At 37.9% G+C, this 19,790-nt stretch overlaps 1 protein-coding gene across 1 annotated transcript in view; it reads left to right on the forward strand.

Moving 5' to 3' along the window:
- ttn.1 (titin, tandem duplicate 1) overlaps nt 1-19,790 on the forward strand; it is a 377,466-nt gene that overhangs the window by 254,537 nt on the left and 103,139 nt on the right. Inside the window, exons 140-164 of the mRNA XM_063052084.1 lie at nt 48-311; nt 410-549; nt 808-934; nt 1,088-1,354; nt 1,447-1,713; nt 1,816-2,082; nt 2,235-2,374; nt 2,462-2,588; nt 3,146-3,288; nt 4,764-4,887; nt 4,981-5,247; nt 10,451-10,548; nt 11,834-12,002; nt 12,083-12,352; nt 12,445-12,711; nt 13,449-13,727; nt 13,813-14,221; nt 14,320-14,444; nt 14,531-14,797; nt 14,916-15,203; nt 15,291-15,590; nt 17,580-17,882; nt 17,969-18,156; nt 18,464-18,578; nt 18,677-18,961. Of these exons, the coding sequence (XP_062908154.1) occupies nt 48-311; nt 410-549; nt 808-934; nt 1,088-1,354; nt 1,447-1,713; nt 1,816-2,082; nt 2,235-2,374; nt 2,462-2,588; nt 3,146-3,288; nt 4,764-4,887; nt 4,981-5,247; nt 10,451-10,548; nt 11,834-12,002; nt 12,083-12,352; nt 12,445-12,711; nt 13,449-13,727; nt 13,813-14,221; nt 14,320-14,444; nt 14,531-14,797; nt 14,916-15,203; nt 15,291-15,590; nt 17,580-17,882; nt 17,969-18,156; nt 18,464-18,578; nt 18,677-18,961 (5,496 nt within the window). The remainder of the gene's footprint in view (nt 1-47; nt 312-409; nt 550-807; nt 935-1,087; nt 1,355-1,446; nt 1,714-1,815; nt 2,083-2,234; nt 2,375-2,461; nt 2,589-3,145; nt 3,289-4,763; nt 4,888-4,980; nt 5,248-10,450; nt 10,549-11,833; nt 12,003-12,082; nt 12,353-12,444; nt 12,712-13,448; nt 13,728-13,812; nt 14,222-14,319; nt 14,445-14,530; nt 14,798-14,915; nt 15,204-15,290; nt 15,591-17,579; nt 17,883-17,968; nt 18,157-18,463; nt 18,579-18,676; nt 18,962-19,790) is intronic.

A 19,790-nucleotide genomic window follows, 5' to 3' on the forward strand; every position in this document is an offset into this window, starting at 1 on the left:
GCAACCTTTCTTCAGGCAGAACATTAGTGTTATTTTTTCATCCGCAGAGGCTGATCCTTACTTCACTGTTAAGTTGCAAGATTATACTGCTGTCGAGAGAGATGACATCACTCTTGAATGTGAAGTGAGCAAAGAAGTACCAGTTAAATGGCTAAAGAATGGCAATGAAATCAAAGCATCAAAAACAATTTCAGTGAAAGCTGTTGGGAAACGCTGTAGTTTGACAATCAAGAGAGTTGACAGTAAAGACCAGGGTGAATATGAATGTGACTGTGGAACTGACAAGACAAAAGCCACTGTCAATATTGAAGGTATATACCTTATGAATAAATATCTATATATTTTTTATTAGTTATAGTTTCTAAATGTGCAGTTTACACTTCAATTTTTAATATTAATATGATTACAGCTCGCATCATCAAGGTGGTGCACCCATTACATGGCGTAGAAATCTTTGAAGGTGAAACTGCCCGTTTTGAAGTGGAGATTTCAGAAACTGATGTCCATCTCCAGTGGAAGCTGAAAGGCGAAACTTTGCTACTTTCACCTGTATGTCATTTTCCTCATTTGGTTTGGAATTAAATATTGTTTTTTTTTTTGGTTTTGGAATTACTGTGGGGTAAATAATTTTACTTTACAATTGTAGAATTATGTTAATGAATTAACCACTTTCATGGTAGAATCATGATTTTAATAAGTGCTCAAAAATACATAGGTAACTAAATATATTTGGGTAAGAAGATTACACAGTCTGTTAACATAAATGAACATCATCCAAATTTATTTTGGTTGCCTTACATCTTACAGCAATGTGAGATTATTGAAGATGGCAAAAAACACATTCTGGCCCTTTACAACTGCAAGCTAAGTGATTCTGGAGAAGTGTCTTTCCAAGCTGCAAATGCTAAATCTGCAGCAACTCTGAAAGTCAAAGGTAATTTAAATTCACTTGAAAGCCACAAATATTATTTTATTCTGCTGTTTCAGTAAGTATTGTTCAGGCTTGTATATTTATTTGTAACAATAGCATGATTTTTTAAATATTTAATACAAACTGTCTAAGTTTACTTGCTGTATTTCCCTCCAGAAATTCCACTCACTTTCATTGTACCGCTTAATGATGTGAAAGTGTATGAGAAAGACGAAGCCAAGTTTGAATGCGAAGTATCTAGAAAAGCCAAGACTTTCCGCTGGTTAAAAGGAAGTGATGAAATTCAACCTAGTGATAAATTTGAAATGTTAGCAGAAGGACTAAAACACATGTTAACTATTAAAGAAGCTGCATTTGATGATGAGGCAAAATACATGTTTGAAGCAGAGGATAAGAGGACAAGTGGCAAACTAATAATCCAAGGCAAGTAAAACTAACAGTGAATAAGTTCATCACCAGGTAAAGTTGCTTTCTTAATAATCAGGCGTGAAGTTAATAAAATTTATTTTTCACAGGCATACGACTTGAATTCACCAAACCTCTTGAAGATCAGACTGTAAAAGAGCGTGAAACTGCAGCATTTGTAGCTGAGCTTTCACATGAGAACATTCCAGTTGTATGGTACAAAAATGATGTCCGCCTGCATCCAAGTCGTTCAGTGACTATGAAAGACGAGAATAAGATCCATACTATTACTTTCAAAGATGTGACCATCGATGATACTTCACTTATTAAGGTTGAAGCAATGGACAAAAGTTCAGAGGCTAAACTTATAGTGCTTGGTAAATATATGTAAACACATAATTTACTAATTAAGTTTTGAACTAAAATACTGCATTTAATCTTCAGTGTTTCCAACTTTCCTCATCTTTTGAATTTTTTAGAGGGCGATCCATATTTTATAAACAAACTACAAGATTACACAGCTGTGGAAAAAGATGAAGTTGTATTCCAGTGTGAAATCAGTAAATCTGCTGCACCAGTTAGATGGTTTAAGGATGGGAAGGAACTGATCCCTTCAAAGAATGTTCAGATTAAAGCAGATGGGAAGAAGCGAATATTAATCATTAAAAGAGCAATGAAAAATGACCAGGGGCAATATTCTTGTGACTGTGGCTCAGACAACACATCAGCCAATCTAAATATTGAAGGTAAAAATAACTGTATGCTCTCTTATTGGTTGTAATGCCTATTATTCTGTGTTTTTTAGAATTGCTTACTGCTATGACTCAGAACTGATGTTTTAAGTAAGTGAAATAAATATATTTTAAATGAAATATTATTTTCTATTACTTTGTTTCAGAACGCCACATTAAGATATTGCGTCCATTGTACAGTGTTGAGGTCACAGAAACAGAAACTGCTCGTTTTGAGACAGAAATTTCTGAGGATGATGTACATGGCAACTGGAAGCTAAAGGGGGAGAATTTACATCCCTCTGTAGTGAGTTTTAACATTAGAAAATTAGTTAAGTGTTACCTTTTCCTGTGTTCCTAGCCTAAACTTTATCTTTGTTTACTTATAATTTAGGACTGTGAAATCAAAAAGGAAGGCACAAAACATTTTCTTATATTGTACAATGTACTTATGGATCAAGCTGGTGAAGTTGATTTCCAGGCTGCGAATGCCAAAACCAGTGCTCATTTGAGAGTCAAAGGTAGATATTCCATTACTGTTCTGTCACTAATACAGAAAAAAGTCGCACTTCATAAGTCATTAAGATTTCCCAATATTATATTTGGCTTTGACTAATGAATATGCAAAGTGGCATGAATTTATTGACCAGCTGTAAGCTATTCACCTAAAACCAATCAACACTTTGTGGTAGCACACAAAATGTTGGAGGAACTCAAGCTGCATCTGTGGAGGGAAATGGACTGTCAGTTTTTCAGTTTTTGGGTTGAGACCCTTCATCAATGCTTTGTTTGTAGTTTACCATAGGAAGTATTGGGTTACATATATACACCAAATTTGCAAGTTTAGAGAATGACAGAAAGGTTTATGATCAATTAATATGATGCGTCTGAGTTGTAATGCTGGGTGTATTGCTTTTGAGGAAAAAGAAAGTGTTCTACAGGTTTTAAATTCACTTTGTTCATGTAGAGAGGTAAAGAGTTGCTTTAACTCTCTACATTGCTTTAAGCTAAAGAATCTTAAATTAAAGAAACAGTTCTTCTGAAACTAATAGATATAAATATTTTTTAAAATCTAAAGCTCGAGTGATCAGCTTACTCCGGCCCCTTAAAGATGTGACAGTAACTGCTGGAGATTCGGCTTCTTTTGATTGTGAACTGTCCTATGAAGGAATTGAAGTCCAGTGGTTCTTGAAGAACAAATTACTTGAGCCCAGCGAAAGAGTATGTTGATATTTATTTTCTGTTGTCACTTTATTCTTTTATACTCCATGGGGATCTTAAAAGTATTAAAAGAAGTATTTTGTCTATATCTTCAAGAGTTTTTACTCCACAAATCCACTGAACTATATGTCCATAACGTAGATGGTAATCCTGCATCAGTCATTTGACTGGGTTCAGTGTAGTTCACCAGATCTTTCTGTGGCTAATTTTAATCACTTAAATGCTGATGAGCAGTATTTAACATATAATACTGACTTTTTGACTCATTGTACTCTATTGGATTACAAGTCAATAAAATTTGTATTATGAACATTAAAAAAACGTACGAATGGAAGCGGTGGACATTCATTCATCCCTTCAGGTTTCCTCTATTGAATAAGATTTTGTATATAGTGACTGAGCCGTCTTAGCTATGTCAGTTTGAGAAATACAAAGATTAATTACTGTCCAGGTGAAGAAATTTCTTCTCATGTTTATCCTGAATCACTGCTTATTTTGAGGTTGTAAATACTGCCTCCCAACAATCCAGCCACAGAAAACATCATCCCTTCATCCACCCTGGCAAACCTAAAAAGAATTTTGTATGTTTCAATCATGTTTTCTTATTCTTGTCTTGAACATCAAGTCTCAATGTTTGTACTCCAAAAGATTACTTGATGTGAAAAGGAATAACCAAAAAATCTCAGTGAAAAGTGCTTACTTCTTTCATTAACAATAGAAGCTTGTGCAATAAAATTCTTAAATAATTATGTAAGAAGAATTAAGGACTACTTTCTTTTGTAAAGCAAGGTCCTTCTATCATGTAAAATAGATACATATCTTTCAAACGGCAAATAGATATGCACAATATATTCATTACAATACTTGAAGTTTCTTTTCTTGAGTTAAAATAAATTTGGAATTAGCCTTGTCAAAATAGAACAAGATAACAAGTTTAGTTTTAACCCTTGATCCTTAGTTTCCTTTTAAGATTAATTCACATTCACTGACAACAATGAAAGGAACTATTAATTTTGGAGTACTAAAAAACTGAGATTATACTAAAAAGACTGAGATGGTAAAGTGGAATAATTAAATAAAATATAATTAACTGATATAGCTTTCAATTCTTCATTTGTTAACAAGGAAAATATTAGCATGCAATGAGCAATATACTACAGTTAGCTCAAATATTTAAGAAACTTAAAAAAATTAAATGTATGGAAATATAATGTACACATGGTGTACTTTTTACTTGCATTCCACAGTGAGAAAACAGGAAGTGTTGAAGCCTTTTGCTATAAATAGCATTGTTGTATACAGTAAATTCTACATTTTGAAATCTATCAAATAGTCAGAATCAAAATACAATGGTAGATTGAACTAGATAATTTGTTTGACCTAGAGAAAAATACCTGATTATTTTGGTATTAATAATATGGCAAATAATAGTATTTGTACTTGCTAACAGTTTGAATTTTTTGTTTTTGGATTAGATTGTGACTCGCATGGAAGGTAAAAGGCACACTTTCACTCTAAGAAACGTTCAGTTAAATGAAGCTGGTGAAGTTAAGCTCATTGCTAAAGGCTTCACAACATCTGCCAAGCTCATTGTTAAAGGTAAAAGATGCAACAACTCAAATTAATATGATATTATGTTTTTTCTACCACAGTATATTTGGTAATGAATTTTCAATTATATATTTTTCACAGAGCCTCCAGCTGAATTTACAAAACCTTTGGAGGACCAAACAGTTGAAGAAGAAGCCACAGCTACACTAGAGTGTGAGGTGTCCAGAGAGAATGCTGAGGTTATTTGGCTTAAGGATGGAAAGGAAATACATAAAACCAAGAAGCATGAGATCATTGCTGATGGAAGAGTTCGAAAGCTTATTATTCATGACTGCAAACCTGAAGATTCCAAAATGTATACTTGTGATGCAAAAGGCTTCAAGACTTCCTGTTTTCTCACTGTGGAACGTAAGTTAAAAAGTATACCATGTTCAGAATGGAGAATTTGGTTGGAGGAAATTGAATACAAAGGGGAGAGAAGGACTTGCCACTTGCCTCCTGTACATATATAGTTGTGCATGAAAGCTTGAAGGAGTAACTACAGTGGATTCTGGTTAATTGGGCACAGTAAAACCAAAGCAACACACACAAAATGCTGGAGGAACTCAGCAGGCCAGGCAGCATCTATGGAAAAGAGTAAACAGTCAACATTTCAGGCCAAGATCCTTCATCCAAATTGATAAAGTCTTCTCATGTTTATGACACAACAGGACCAGCACATTTTGATCCAAATAACCAGCTGCCCCAAGTAGCCAAAGTTTCATGGAAATAATTTAAAAGGTATAAGATAGACAAGCTACTGTTTAACAACTTATGCATTTACAGTAAATGAAATACATTACAAATTAGAACACTACCAATACTACCACAGTACTATGGGTTAAAATGGGTTAAAAATTCTATATCTGAATGCACGAAGTGTCAGAAATAAGGCGGATGAGCTTGAAGCTCAGGTGCGAATGGGTAACTATGATGTTGTTGGGATAACGGAGACATGGCTGCAGGGGGACCAGACCTGGGAATTGAATGTACAAGGGTATACGTGCTATCGAAGGGACAGAAAGGTGGGCAGAGGGGGTGGGGTGGCCCTGTTGGTGAGGAATGAGATTCAGTCCCTTGCAAGGGGGGACATAGAATCAGGAGAAGTAGAGTCTGTGTGGATAGAACTGAGGAACAATAAGGGCAAAAAGACCCTAATAGGTGTTATCTACAGGCCCCCAAACAGTAGCATGGATACTGGGTGCAAGTTGAATAGGGAGTTAACAATGGCATGTGGCAAAGGAAATGTCGCAGTGGTTATGGGGGATTTCAACATGCAGGTGAACTGGAAAAATCAGGTTGGTACTGGACCCCAGGATAGGGAGTTTGCAGAGTGCCTACGGGATGTATTTTTGGAGCAGCTTGTACGAGAGCCGACCAGGGTTAAGGCTATTCTGGATTTAGTGTTGTGCAAGGAACAGGATTTGATAAGTGATCTTGAAGTAAAGGAGCCATTAGAAGGTAGTGACCATAATATGATAAGTTTTTATCTGCAAGTTGAGAGGGATAAGGGCAGATCAGAAGTGTCAATATTGCAGTTGAACAAAGGAGACTATGGAGCCATGAGGGAGGAGCTGGCCAAAGTTGACTGGTCGGATATCCTAGCAGAAAAGACAGTGGAACAGCAATGGCAGGTATTCTTGGGAATAATGCACAAGGTGCAAAATCAGTTCATCCCCCAGAGAAGGAAGGATTCAAAGGGGGGAAAGTGGTCACAGTGGTTGATAAAGAAAGTCAGAGATAGCATAGAATTAAAAAAGAAGTATAACAGAGCTAAGGTGAGTGGGAAGACGGATGATTGGGAAATTTTTAAGGAGCAACAGAACTTAACCAAAAAGGCAATACGGGGAGGAAAAAATGAGGTGTGAACACAAGCTAGCTAGGAATATAAAGGAGGATAGCAAAAGTTCTTTTAGGTATGTGAAGAGAAGGAAGATAGTTAAGAACAATGTTGGGCCCTTGAAGAATGAATTGGGAGAAATTGTTATGGGAAACAGAGAAATGGCAGATGAATTTAATAAGTACTTTGGATCTGTCTTCACTAGGGAAGACACAAGCAATCTCCCAGATGTATGGATGGGCCAAGGACATAGGGTAACAGAGGAACTGAAACAGATTGACATTAGGAAGGAAACGGTGATGAGTAGACTGATGGGACTGAAGGCTAACAAATCCCCAGGTCCAGATGGTCTGCAACCTAGGGTACTAAAGGAGGTGGCTCTGGAAATTGCGGATGCATTGGTGATCATTTTCCAATGTTCCTTAGATTCAGGATCAGTTCCTGAGGATTGGCGAATGGCTAATGTTATCCCACTTTTTAAGAAAGGAGGGAGGGAGAAAACAGAGGACTATCACCCTGTTAGCCTAACATCAGTAGTGGGGAAGATGCTAGATCCATTATTAAAGATGAAATAGCGGCATATCTTGATAGCAGTGATAGGATTGGGCCGAGCCAGCATGGATTTACCAAGGGCAAATCATACTTGACTAATCTATTGGAGTTTTTCGAGGATGTAACCAGGAAGATAGACGCGGGAGATTCAGTGGATGTGGTGTACCTTGACTTTCAGAAGGCATTTGATAAGGTACCACATAGGAGATTGGTGGGTAAAATCAGAGCTCATGGCATTGGGGGGAGGATATTGACATGGATAGAAAACTGGTTGACAGATAGAAAGCAAAGGGTAGCAGTGAATGGGTGTTTCTCAGAATGGCAGGTGGTGACTAGTGGGGTGCCACAGGGCTCGGTATTGGGACCACAGCTGTTTACAATTTACGTCAATGATTTAGAGGAAGGCATTATGAATAACATCAGCAAGTTTGCTGATGATACTAAGCTGGGTGGCAGTGTGACATGTGAAGAGGATGTTAGGAGAATTCAAGGTGACTTGGATAGGCTGGGTGAGTGGGCAGAAACTTGGCAGATGGCGTTTAATGTGAATAAGTGTGAGGTTATTCACTTTGGGAGCAAGAACAGGAAGGCAGATTATTATCTGAATGGTGTGGAGTTAGGTAAGGGAGAAATACAAAGAGATATCGGAGTACTTGTTCATCAGTCTCTGAAGGTGAATGAGCAAGTGCAGCAGGCAGTGAAGAAGGCTAATGGAATGTTGGCCTTTATTACAAAGGGAATTGAGTACAAGAGCAAGGAAATCCTTTTGCATTTGTACAGGACCCTGGTGAGACCACACCTGGAGTATTGTGTGCAGTTTTGGTCTCCAGGGTTAAGGAAGGTCATCCTGGCTGTGGAGGAGGTGCAGCGTAGGTTCACTAGGTTAATTCCTGGGATGTCTGGACTGTCTTATGCAGAGAGGTTAGAGAGACTGGGCTTGTACACACTGGAATTAAGGAGATTGAGGGGGGATCTGATTGAGACATATAAGATTATTAAGGGATTGGACAAGATAGAGGCAGGAAATATGTTCCAGATGCTGGGAGAGTCCAGTACCAGAGGGCATGGTTTAAGAATAAGGGGTAGGTCATTTAGGACAGAGTTGAGGAGGAACTTCTTCTCCCAGAGAGTTGTGGAGGTATGGAACGCGCTGCCTCAGAAGGCAGTGGAGGCCAATTCTCTGGATGCTTTCAAGAAGGAGCTAGATAGGTATCTTATGGATAGGGGAATCAAGGGTTATGGGGACAAGGCAGGAACCGGGTATTGATAGTAGATGATCAACCATGATCTCAGAATGGCGGTGCAGGCTCGAAGGGCCGAATGGTCTACTTCTGCACCTATTGTCTATTGTCTATTGTATTAGTTCCTAATACTTAGCAACGGAGGAATCCATCTGCGTCACATGCTTTTGACAGTAAATGAACATAATTAATACAGGCACCTAGTGTAGAGTGTAGATAATGGATTACCTTCATACAATGCTACTGATGATTGCATCCTCCAAGTCTTCTGTTTCTTTGTAACATTCAAGATGATTGTTGATACCTTCAAATTCATTGTTGCTCCTAACTTGTTGAAGTAGTGAAATCATTTCATTTTCCCAGAAGTTTATCTTCAAGCCTAAATGCTTGGAACTACAGTGAGCAAAACAGTTGTGAATTGTTTTAGTGCTTATTTCTACCCATTAATCAGTGACAAAACACTATTTGCAAATGACACTATTTAAAAACTTTTCACTCTAAGCACTGTGCCATGTCTATCAGCCACAGAAGTGCATGTGACTGAAACTGTTCAGCAACAGTCTCCTGTCCTAATTATGTCCCCAGTAAGCAAAGGGGATCCTGGCTATTTTCTGGATTTTAAATTATTTTAAATATACTTGGTATTTTAGTGCTAATAAAATAAATGTGTAAAGAAAGAAAAAGGTTCCTAATGATCAGAAAATAGTGTACAGAAAGAAATGGCTGAGCAGATTGTCTCTCTTATTGGCCGAGTATAGAAATTTGTAGATAGCAATTCCATTTTATGAACAGATTTTCAGTAGATATTGCCAAGCTTAGTTCTACATCATTGAGTTGAATTTTGAGTTGGAGACTCTGCAATAAACTAGGAAGGGAAATGAGTAAGTAAGAGATCTTTTATAGAGAGTTCTAAATTATTGGAATGAGGTTTTGGGTGCTTTATTATAATTGTTACATGAGTCACATATAAATTTTCAAAGATAAATGAGTGAAGTGATTTCATTGATCACAATGTAATCTTATAGTGCTGTGTAAAATCATGTGGGGCATCAATATGATAAATATACTCAGTCCTTTCCCCAAGGTTGGGAAACCAAGAATTCAAGGGCATCAATCTAAGGTGAGAAGGAAAACCTGAAAATCAACTTTTTTTTACATAAAGGCTGGTAACTACTTGGAATTAGCTGCCAAAGGCAATGGTTGATACAGGTTAGGGCAGTGAATGTGTCACTGAAGGAGCATTATGGAATTGAGAGTTCTCTTTCTTGGGACAGTGATAACAGCACTTGGAATGTAAAGAATTATATCACTATATCACTACTTGAATTGTGCTAAAATCAGGGATCTGATTGAAAGGGTCGTAAGTAGAGGGGAAGACTCAGGGAAAGGGGTAGTAATAATTTTAAAACAAGCAAAGGGGAAACAGAGTTGCTTAATTGACAGAAATTGCCTCTCAGGTATTAAAGGAAAGGGACAAATGAAAGGACGTAGAGTCACGGGACAGTACTGCACGGAAACAGGACCTTTAGCCCATCTTGTCTGTGCCAAACTGTAATTCTGTCTAGTCTCAACAACCCGCAAGAAGACCAGAACCTTCCATAACCCTCCTACTTACCCACACTCCTCTTCAATGTTGCAATGGTATAAAGTAATTGAACATGGAGGAAGAACTAAGTGATGTATATTTCAAATATTAGAACATAAAGTCAGTTTGACTTTTATGGGCCTAATATGCAGGCACAAATTCAACATAGTGCCTTTGCTTAGAAATGGTTGTAGAATATTCAGAATAAAGAATTATAAGACCTACAAGAAACAGAGGGAAAATAGTAGGATTTATATGGCATTCTCATGTTTTTTGGTTCCTATTTTGCTACATTCTTCCAATCTGCAGTGACAACATAATCTATCTGCTAATAAGCTTCTGTTTCTTTCATAGCTCCTCATGTTCAATTTACAAAGCCTCTTACTGATCTTGTGGTGAAAGAAAAGGAAGTTGCTAAATTTGTATGTGAAGTTTCACGTGAAAATGCAAAGGTTTGCTTTTTTTTAAACATTATATTTGTTTACATTTTTTCATAATATTAATAAGTGAAGACTATTTAAATTTAAGCAAAAACAAAACTACATTTGTAGATAGCATTGGATAGAAACTCATTTGTGATCAGAAGTAGTCAATATTCTACTCATCTGGAATTCAGCTCCACTGACTTTGCAGAAAATTTTGTGCACAAGCGCATTATACTACCTCCACTGTACATCACATTCAGTATAACCACCCAGAGATGAATTTCTGTTCACATGCCTTTGCAGGCATGATATCGTATGAAGTCACTTTTACACTTATAGTAATTTAAAGTTACAGATAATAAGCCTTTTGGGAGAATAATTTATCCTGTTCACTTTCTAAGAGAATGATCTGACCTACTCAGAGATTTGTTCAGTTTCCATAGTTCTATTTTATAGTAATTTCATTTTAGGCACTGTGGAAAGGAGGAATTTTTAACATTTCATTGTGCAGAATTTGCCTCAAGTCTTACCCTGCCAGATAAATAAACAGCAAAGTTTGTCATAATTTTCTCATATTCTGTTTTGCAATTATTCTTCTGTAAATAGGAGGTTTTCTAGGCAACTTCGGTATCTCTAAAAGTTCTCAGCATTATCTGAGAAAGTATAATGCCAAATTAGGTAGATGTATTAACTTTCTGTCTTTTAGGTTTGTGGGGATTAGAAATTAGAATAAATGGGTGAGATCTTGCAGCTTAACAAAAAAAATTACATATTTTGAGGGCAACTTTCTTGGTAACTTACTCAAAAAACTCTTCTTCTGATCATTTCTCATTCATTTGATTACTCCTAATTTTTTATGCTTTCGCCTTGTCATATACTTTATTACTTTAAACAAAGGGGAGAAACCATTCGTATTTGTATACTTACAACCCCTTGTGATAAAGAGTACTTCTTTTCCCCCTGGTGCTGAGGTATTATGTAAAGATCTTTTATCTTATTAATAGTTTAAAAGCCTGAAACACGAAACACAGACTTGGCCTACCTCTTCTCTTCAATTCCTGAACTTCCATTCTAACAGTTTTTGGCTTAAATTCATATTCTTTTGATAATTATAGTTGAATGTGTTTTGTAACAGTTACCAAGGTGCTATACACCAAGTTATTATAGAGAAATTAATCGATAATAGATTTGCCATACCTCTAAGAATGAATCTGTTCTTGTTTTTTTTTGTTTAGTTTCTTGGACTTTATAAATATCCTGAACTGTATTATGAAATTCTGACATCACACTTTGGATTTTTTTTTAATTTCAGGTGCGTTGGTTTAAGGATGGAGTTGAAGTAAGAAAAGGCAAGAAGTATGACATTGTTGCTAAAGGTGTGGAAAGAATGCTTATTATCCACAAAAGTAGCTTTGACGATGAAGCTGAATATGAATGTGATGCAAGGACTGCTAAAACATCTGGATTGCTCACAGTTTTAGGTAATCAGTTAAATCAAGGATATGAATTATTTTAACTTTTAGAAACCATCTTTACATTTTATTGTTGTCATGTTTTGCAGAAGAGGAAGCTGTCTTTACAAAGAACCTTGCAAATGCTGAAGTTACTGAAACAGAGACAATTAAACTGGTTTGTGAAGTATCCAAACCAAATGCTGATGTAACTTGGTATAAGGGAGATATGGAGTTGCCTGAAGTTGGCAGATATGAACAACGTATAGAAGGCCGAAAGCGAATTTTAGTAATTCAGAACACTAATCCAGATGATGCTGGTGAATATAATTGTAGGCTTTCAAGTGGTGCACGGACCTCTTGTGAACTAAGAGTCAATGGTATGTACTGTTCTGATATGAGTTTATTTTTCTGATACAAGTTGCTTTTTAATATTATCCGATATAATCTGTCTTGTAATTTCTCCTTATAGAACGGGCAGCAGAATTTATTTCTAAACCACGGAATCTGGAAGTTTTAGAAGGAGAAAAGGCAGAATTTGTTTGTTCATTATCAAAAGACACTTACGAAGTGAAATGGTTTAAAGGAGATGAAGAACTTAAATCTGATGATAAATATGAAATTGTATCTGATGGCAAGAAACGAGTGCTCATTGTCAAAAATTCCATCCCAAAAGATGAAGGAACTTATGCTGTTATGATTGGAACCTCAAGAGCAACTGCAGAACTTAGAGTTATTGGTAAGTCATGTGAACTACATAGTGGCAATTTTCAGGTAGTAAGAATATTACATTTTTATAGCAATATTTGGTAACGTGATGAACGTCAGGTATGTAGGGGAAGGTATTTTAATTCTCTCTACATGGTGGATTCTTGGACGGATGCAGATGGAATCCACAAATTTAAGCAACACACATCAAAGTTGCTGGTGAACGCAGCAGGCCAGGCAGCATCTATAGGAAGAGGCGCAGTCGACGTTTCAGGCCGAGACCCTTCGTCAGGACTAACTAAATTTAATCTTTGTTTCTTGCGGTGCCACCATTTTTATCAGGGCTGAGCATTGTTCTGATTCAGGTCATCAGCCACATTCACAGTTATATAAATCTGCAAGTTTGTACAAGTATCTATGACTGTGACTGGATCCTTCTGACATGTAATACCTGTTAAACAATAAGTAGTGACGTTATTGATTCTTTTATTACTTTTCTACATTTGGGAATTTTGTTTTGAATGGAACATGGTATGCTGGTAGAGTGCTTTAGCTTTCTTTGGTGTAGAAAGGGTATTTTAGGCTCTATTTATCAAATACTATGCAGTCTAGGTAAATACCTAAGGCAGATTACATCACTTAAATTATTGACAGGTTCCAGCCCTAATATTAATGCTAGCTTCAAGTTGATTTAAAAGTGCTAGAAATATTTAATGTTTAGCAAAATTATCTTACTTGTTGTCAGTAAATCTTTGTTTCTTTTCTCAGATAAACTTCAGATAATAACTCCCATCAAGGACCAGGTAGCTCGAGAAGGACAAGAAATTGTATTCAATTGCGAAGTTAACACTGAAGGTGCCAGACCTAAATGGTTTAAAAATGGAGAGACTATTTTTGATAGCCCAAAATATGTCATGATCCAGAAAGATTTAGTCTTTACCCTCAGAATCAGGGATTCTCAAATGGATGATCAAGGAATGTACACAATAGCACTGACAAATCATAGAGGGGAGCATGCAAAATGTTCAGCAACATTACAAGTAGAAGGTAAATCACTGTGGCATACTAAACATTCTGACATAATGCAAATGAAATGGCTTGTATTTTACATAACTCATTTTAATTTATGCAGAGGAGGAACTGAAAATCATTGAACCTCTTGATGATCGTGAAACAATGGAAAAGAAATCTGTCACCTTCAGCTGCAAAGTGAACCGTGAAAATGTCACTCTACAATGGTTGAAAAATGGAGAGGAAATTACATTTGACAAACGAATTCTATATAAAATTGACAAGAAAAAACATTCTCTTATAATCAGAGGGTGTGAATTCAAAGATGAGGGAGAATATACTGTAATTGCTGGCCAAGACAAATCAGTTGCAGAACTAATTATCACAGAGGCACCAGCAGATTTCACAGAACATATTCAAGATCAAACAGTCATTGAGTTTGAAGATGCAATCTTTTCATGTCAGTTGTCTAAAGAGAAGGCAACTGTGAAATGGTATCGAAATGGCAGAGAACTCAGAGAAAGCAAGAAGTACGTTTTAATCCATCTGATGGAAAAAAAATGTTTTTGTATTACTGTTTCAAAAGTAACTATATGGTAACATAATATATTTTTGTGACTTTTACTAGGTATCAGTTTGAAAAAGATGGTAGTTTACACAGACTTATTATAAAAGAATGTAGACCAGATGATGAATGTGAATACTCCTGTGGTGTAGAAGATAGACGTTCAAGGGCTAGATTATTTGTTGAAGGCAAGTATGATTTAGGAAAAACACATTATTATAACAACTGAGAAAATCTGGAAATGCAGATTTAATTATTACCTTTCTCCTTCCAGAAATTCCGGTTGAAATCATCAGACCTCCACTAGATATTTTTCAGCCTCCAGACTCAGATGTTATTTTTGAAGCTGAACTGAACAAGGATAAAGTTGAAGTCAAATGGCTAAGAAATAATATGATAATTGTCCAGGGTGATAAACAGCAAATGATGAGTGAAGGAAAGGTTCACCGACTGCAGGTCTGCGGCATAAGACCTCGTGATCAGGGGGAATATAGGTTTATTGCCAAGGATAAAGATGCCAGAGCTAAACTGGAACTTGCAGGTGAGTTAGCCTGAAACTTAGGAATATTAATATGACTATTATCTTATCTATTGCTGGCTACAATTAATTGGCTCTGCTGTATTTGTATCAACCTGACTTATGAATTACTGCTTTATAGCAATACCAACAATCAAGACAACTGATCTGAATCTTGTGACTGACGCTGGAAAGCCATTTACAATGACACTTCCATATGATGCTTATCCTCGTGCTGAAGCTCAGTGGTTCAAAGAAGACTTTACTACATCTGAATATGTCAACCTACCCAAACAAAACATTGACACAACTGCAGAAATTACTTCTTATAGACTTTTTGACCCAAGAAGAACTGACAAAGGCAGATACAAGGTTCTAATTCAGAATAAACATGGAAAGGGCGAAGGATATATAAATCTGGATGTTATTGGTAAGTATTTTTTGTTGTTATACTGCATTCCATTGATGGATCTAAAAACTGTTCTGGTAATAGTATTTTCTTTTTCTCAATTTACAGATGTGCCTGGCCCCATCCAGAATTTGAAAGTAATAGAAACTTCTGATGGTGAAGTCAGTCTTGCTTGGGACGAGCCTGAATGTGATGGCGGTAGCAAAATTCTTGGATATGTTGTAGAACGCCGTGATGTGAAGCGCAGAACTTGGACCTTAGCTACTGATAGAGCTGACAATACTGAATTTACAGTAACTGGTCTCCAAAAAGAACTGCATTATCTATTCCGTGTTAGTGCAAGAAACAGAGTAGGTACAGGTGAACCTGTAGAAACTGACGAACCTGTTCAAGCTAAGAATAAGTTTGGTAAGTATCAGAGATATTTCTGTATACCTCGACACGGTTTTATCCCCCCTTGTTCAATCCCTTCCTTCCTATGTTCGTGACACTTCTCACGCTCTTAAACTTTTCGATGATTTTAAGTTCCCTGGCCCCTACCACTTTATTTTCACCATGGATGTCCAGTCCCTATATACTTCCATACCCCATCAGGAAGGTCTCAAAGCTCTCCGCTTCTTTTTGGATTCCAGACCTAACCAGTTCCCCTCTACCACCACTCTGCTCTGTCCAGCAGAATTAGTCCTTACTCTTAATAATTTCTCCTTTGGCTCCTCCCACTTCCTCCAAACTAAAGGTGTAGCTATAGGCACCCATATGGGTTCTAGCTATGCCTGCCTTTTGGTCGGTTTTGTGGAACAATCTATGTTCTGGTATCTGCCCCCACTATTCCTTCGCTACATCGACGACTGCATTGGCGCTGCTTCCTGCACGCATGCTGAGCTCGTTGACTTCATTAACTTTGTCTCCAACTTTCACCCTGCCCTCAAGTTTACCTGGTCCATTTCCTACACCTCCCTTCCCTTTCTAGATCTTTCTGTCTCTATCTCTGGAGACAGCTTATCTACTGATGTCTACTATAAGCCTACTGACTCTCACAGCTATCTGGACTATTCCTCTTCTCACCCTGTCTCTTGCAAAAATGCCATCCCCTTCTCCCAATTCCTCCGTCTCCACTGCATCTACTCTCAGGATGAGGCTTTTCATTCCAGGATGAGGGAAATGTCCTCCTTTTTTAAAGAAAGGAGCTTCCCTTCCTCCACCATTAACTCTGCTCTCAGACGTATCTCCCCCATTTCACACACATCTGCTCTCACTCCATCCTCCTGCCACCCCACTAGGAATAGGGTTCCCCCTGTCCTCACCTACCACCCCACCAGCCTCTGGGTCCAACATATTATTCTCTGTAATTTCCGCCACCTCCAACGGGATCCCACCACTAAGCACATCTTTCCCTCCCCCGCTCTGCTTTCCGCAGCGATCGCTCCCTACGCAACTCCTTTGTCCATTCGTTCCCCCCCCCATCCCTCCCCACTGATCTCCCTCCTGGCACTTATCCTTGTAAGCGGAACAAGTGCTACATATGCCCTTACACTTCCTCCCTTACCACCATTCAGGGTCCCAAACAGTCCTTCCAGGTGAGGCGACACTTCACCTGTGAGTCAGCTGGGGTGATATACTGCATCCGGTGCTCCTGATGTGGCCTTCTATATATTGGTGAGCCCCGACGCAGACTGGGAGATCATTTCACTGAACACCTACGCTCTGTCGGCCAGAGAAAGCAGGATCTCCCAGTGGCCAGATTTTAATTCCACAGCCCATTCCCATTCTGATATGTCTATCCACGGCCTCCTCTACTTTAAAGATGAAGCTACACTCAGGTTGGAGGAACAACACCTTATATTCTGTCTGGGTAGCCTCCAACATGATGGCATGAATATTGACTTCTCAAACTTCCGCTAATGCCCCACCTCCCCCTCGTACTCCATACATTATTTATTTATATACACACACATTCTTTTTCTCCCCCTGTCCCTCTCACTATACCCCTTGCCCATCCTCTGGGTTTTTCCCCTCTCCCCCTTTTCTTTCTCCCTAGGCTCCTGTCCCATGATCCTCTCATATCCCTTTTGCCAATCACCTGTCCAGCTCTTGGCTCCATCCCTCCCCCTCCTGTCTTCTCCTATCATTTCAGATCTCCCCCTCCCCCTCCCACTTTCAAATCTCTTACTAGCTCTTCTTTCAGTTAGTCCTGACGAAAGGTCTCGGCCCAAAACGTTGACTGTACCTCTTCCTGGAGATGCTACCTGGCCTGCTGCGTTCACCAGCAACTTTGATGTGTGTTGCTTGAATTTCCAGCATCCGCAGATTTCCTTGTGTTTACTAGTTTCCTATCTAGCCCAAAAAAATTCCATGTATTGAAATTAAAAAATAATATTTGCATTATCTTTTTATCAGATGTCCCTGATGCACCACTTAATGTCCAAGTGCAAGATGTGAACAAATTCGGTGCCACTATTACATGGGAACCACCAGCCTATGATGGTGGAGCTGAAATCACTAACTACGTTATTGAGCTACGTGACAGAACCTCAGTTAAATGGGAGCCAGCTATGATCACTGAAGCAAATGAACTCACGGCTCAGATGAATGATGTGGTGGAAAACAGAGAATATATATTCCGTGTCAGAGCAGAAAACAAAGCTGGTGTAGGAAAGCCTAGTGCAGCTTCTCATCCTGTGAAAATTATGGACCCAATATGTTAGTATCTGATTCAAAACATGTTTAATCATTTGCATTCTTAATTGTGATCTTCCACTAACTGATTTTGATTTCTCATATTTTAGTTAAACCAAGTCCACCCATTGAACTTGCTGCTTCAAAACAGACCAAAGAATCTGTGCAACTGAATTGGGAACCACCTCTGAAGGATGGAGGAAGCCCTATTCTGGGCTATATTGTTGAGCTGTGTGAAGAAGGCACAGATAAATGGATTCCCTGTAATATAAGACTTGTTCCTGAAACAAAATTCAAGGTTGCTATCTTTAATTTGTTTATTTGTTAAAACTGTTAGTGCTGATTTACAAGGGTCTAGAAGCTGTTGCTCTCCTGATGTTGATGCTACAGGAGCAATTCACATGCAGTCATTAGAAACACTTTCCTGTATATTATAACTTTTGGAGAAAGTATGGGATTCAGGAAATTCGGCAGTAATTTGAGTAAAATTATATAGATTTCAAGATCACGCTGATAGATATTATCTTAAGTCCATAATTGAGACATATTTGGTAATGAATGCTTTTTTAAATATGCTTATGCACTTTTGGTTTCTGTTCTTATAGGTATCTGGTTTGAAACAAGGAAAGAAATACTATTACAGAGTATCTGCTGAAAATGCAGCAGGTTTATCAGATCCAGCTGATGCTCTTGGCCCACTAATGGCTGATGACCCCCATGGTAATATATATACTGTACCTCTATGAAAAAATGTATATTGAAGACAGTAGTTTTAAATAGTTCGTACACTTAAAATCTAATTATACTTTCTCTTTTAGTGGCTCCTACTCTTGATCTGAGAGAATTCAGAGATGGTCTTGAGGTTATTGTTCCAGAACCACTCAAAATCCGTGTTCCAATTACTGGCTACCCTATACCTGTGGCAACGTGGGCTGTTAATGAAAAACCTCTTGAAAGCAATGACCGTGTGAAAATGGAAACAACTTCAAAATATACAGAATTGGTTATCTCTCCCAGTGAGCGTCCAGATAAGGGACTGTATAAACTGACTCTAGAAAATGCGGTGTCAACCATCACAGGCGAAATTGACGTGAACGTAATTGGTAAGAATCTGAATTATCAGGAAACAGCATTTTTATTTAATCTTTCCAAGGTAACTCATATTCATGGAACATATTTAACTGAAAACTGCCAAGGCACTCTCTAAAGAGTGGAGCAATTGAGTACATTACAGAGCCTTCAATATGAAAGTTCAAAGTAACTACAAACTTAATTGAAGGGATGGATTTTGGCAAGGTTTTTAAAGACGAAGGATAAAGCAGAGTGTCAGAGAAATTGAAAGTATGTATTCAAAAGAATGGCCACAAACCATCTAGATTTGATAGCAATGATGGATCAAAGCGAAAGGAAATTCCAGAAGGCGAGAGTAACAGGTTGGAATGATGAGAGGTATGCTGTAAGGCTGGTTACATATGCAAAGCTCCGGAGGAATCAGAAAAAGGAATCATCATTTCTAATTCAATATGTTATAGAATTAACGTAGGTCAACGAGGCTCTGGATGAACTGAGTGGAGGAGCATTTAATAAACAGACTTTAGACAAGGTATCGATTGACAAATTGATAAAATTAGAATAATGGAATTAGAAGGAGTGTTGAGCTGGCAAGAAAATTTCACTAGGAGCAAGGCTGGCATGAAGATGGGAGGTTAAATATTATGGCAGAATATAGTATTAATGGTAAGACTCTTGACAGTGTGGAGGATCAGAGGGATCTTGGGGTCTGAGTCCATAGGACACTTAAAGCTGCTGTGCAGGTTGACTGCGCATACATTGGGCTTCATCAATGGTGGGACTGAGCTTCAGAGCGGAAAGGTAATATTGCAGTTATATAGGACCCTGGTCAGACCCCACTTGGAGTACTATGCTCAGTTC

The sequence above is a fragment of the Mobula hypostoma genome, chromosome 6, assembly GCF_963921235.1.
Source record: "Mobula hypostoma chromosome 6, sMobHyp1.1, whole genome shotgun sequence".
Classification (NCBI taxonomy): Eukaryota; Metazoa; Chordata; class Chondrichthyes; order Myliobatiformes; family Myliobatidae; genus Mobula; species Mobula hypostoma.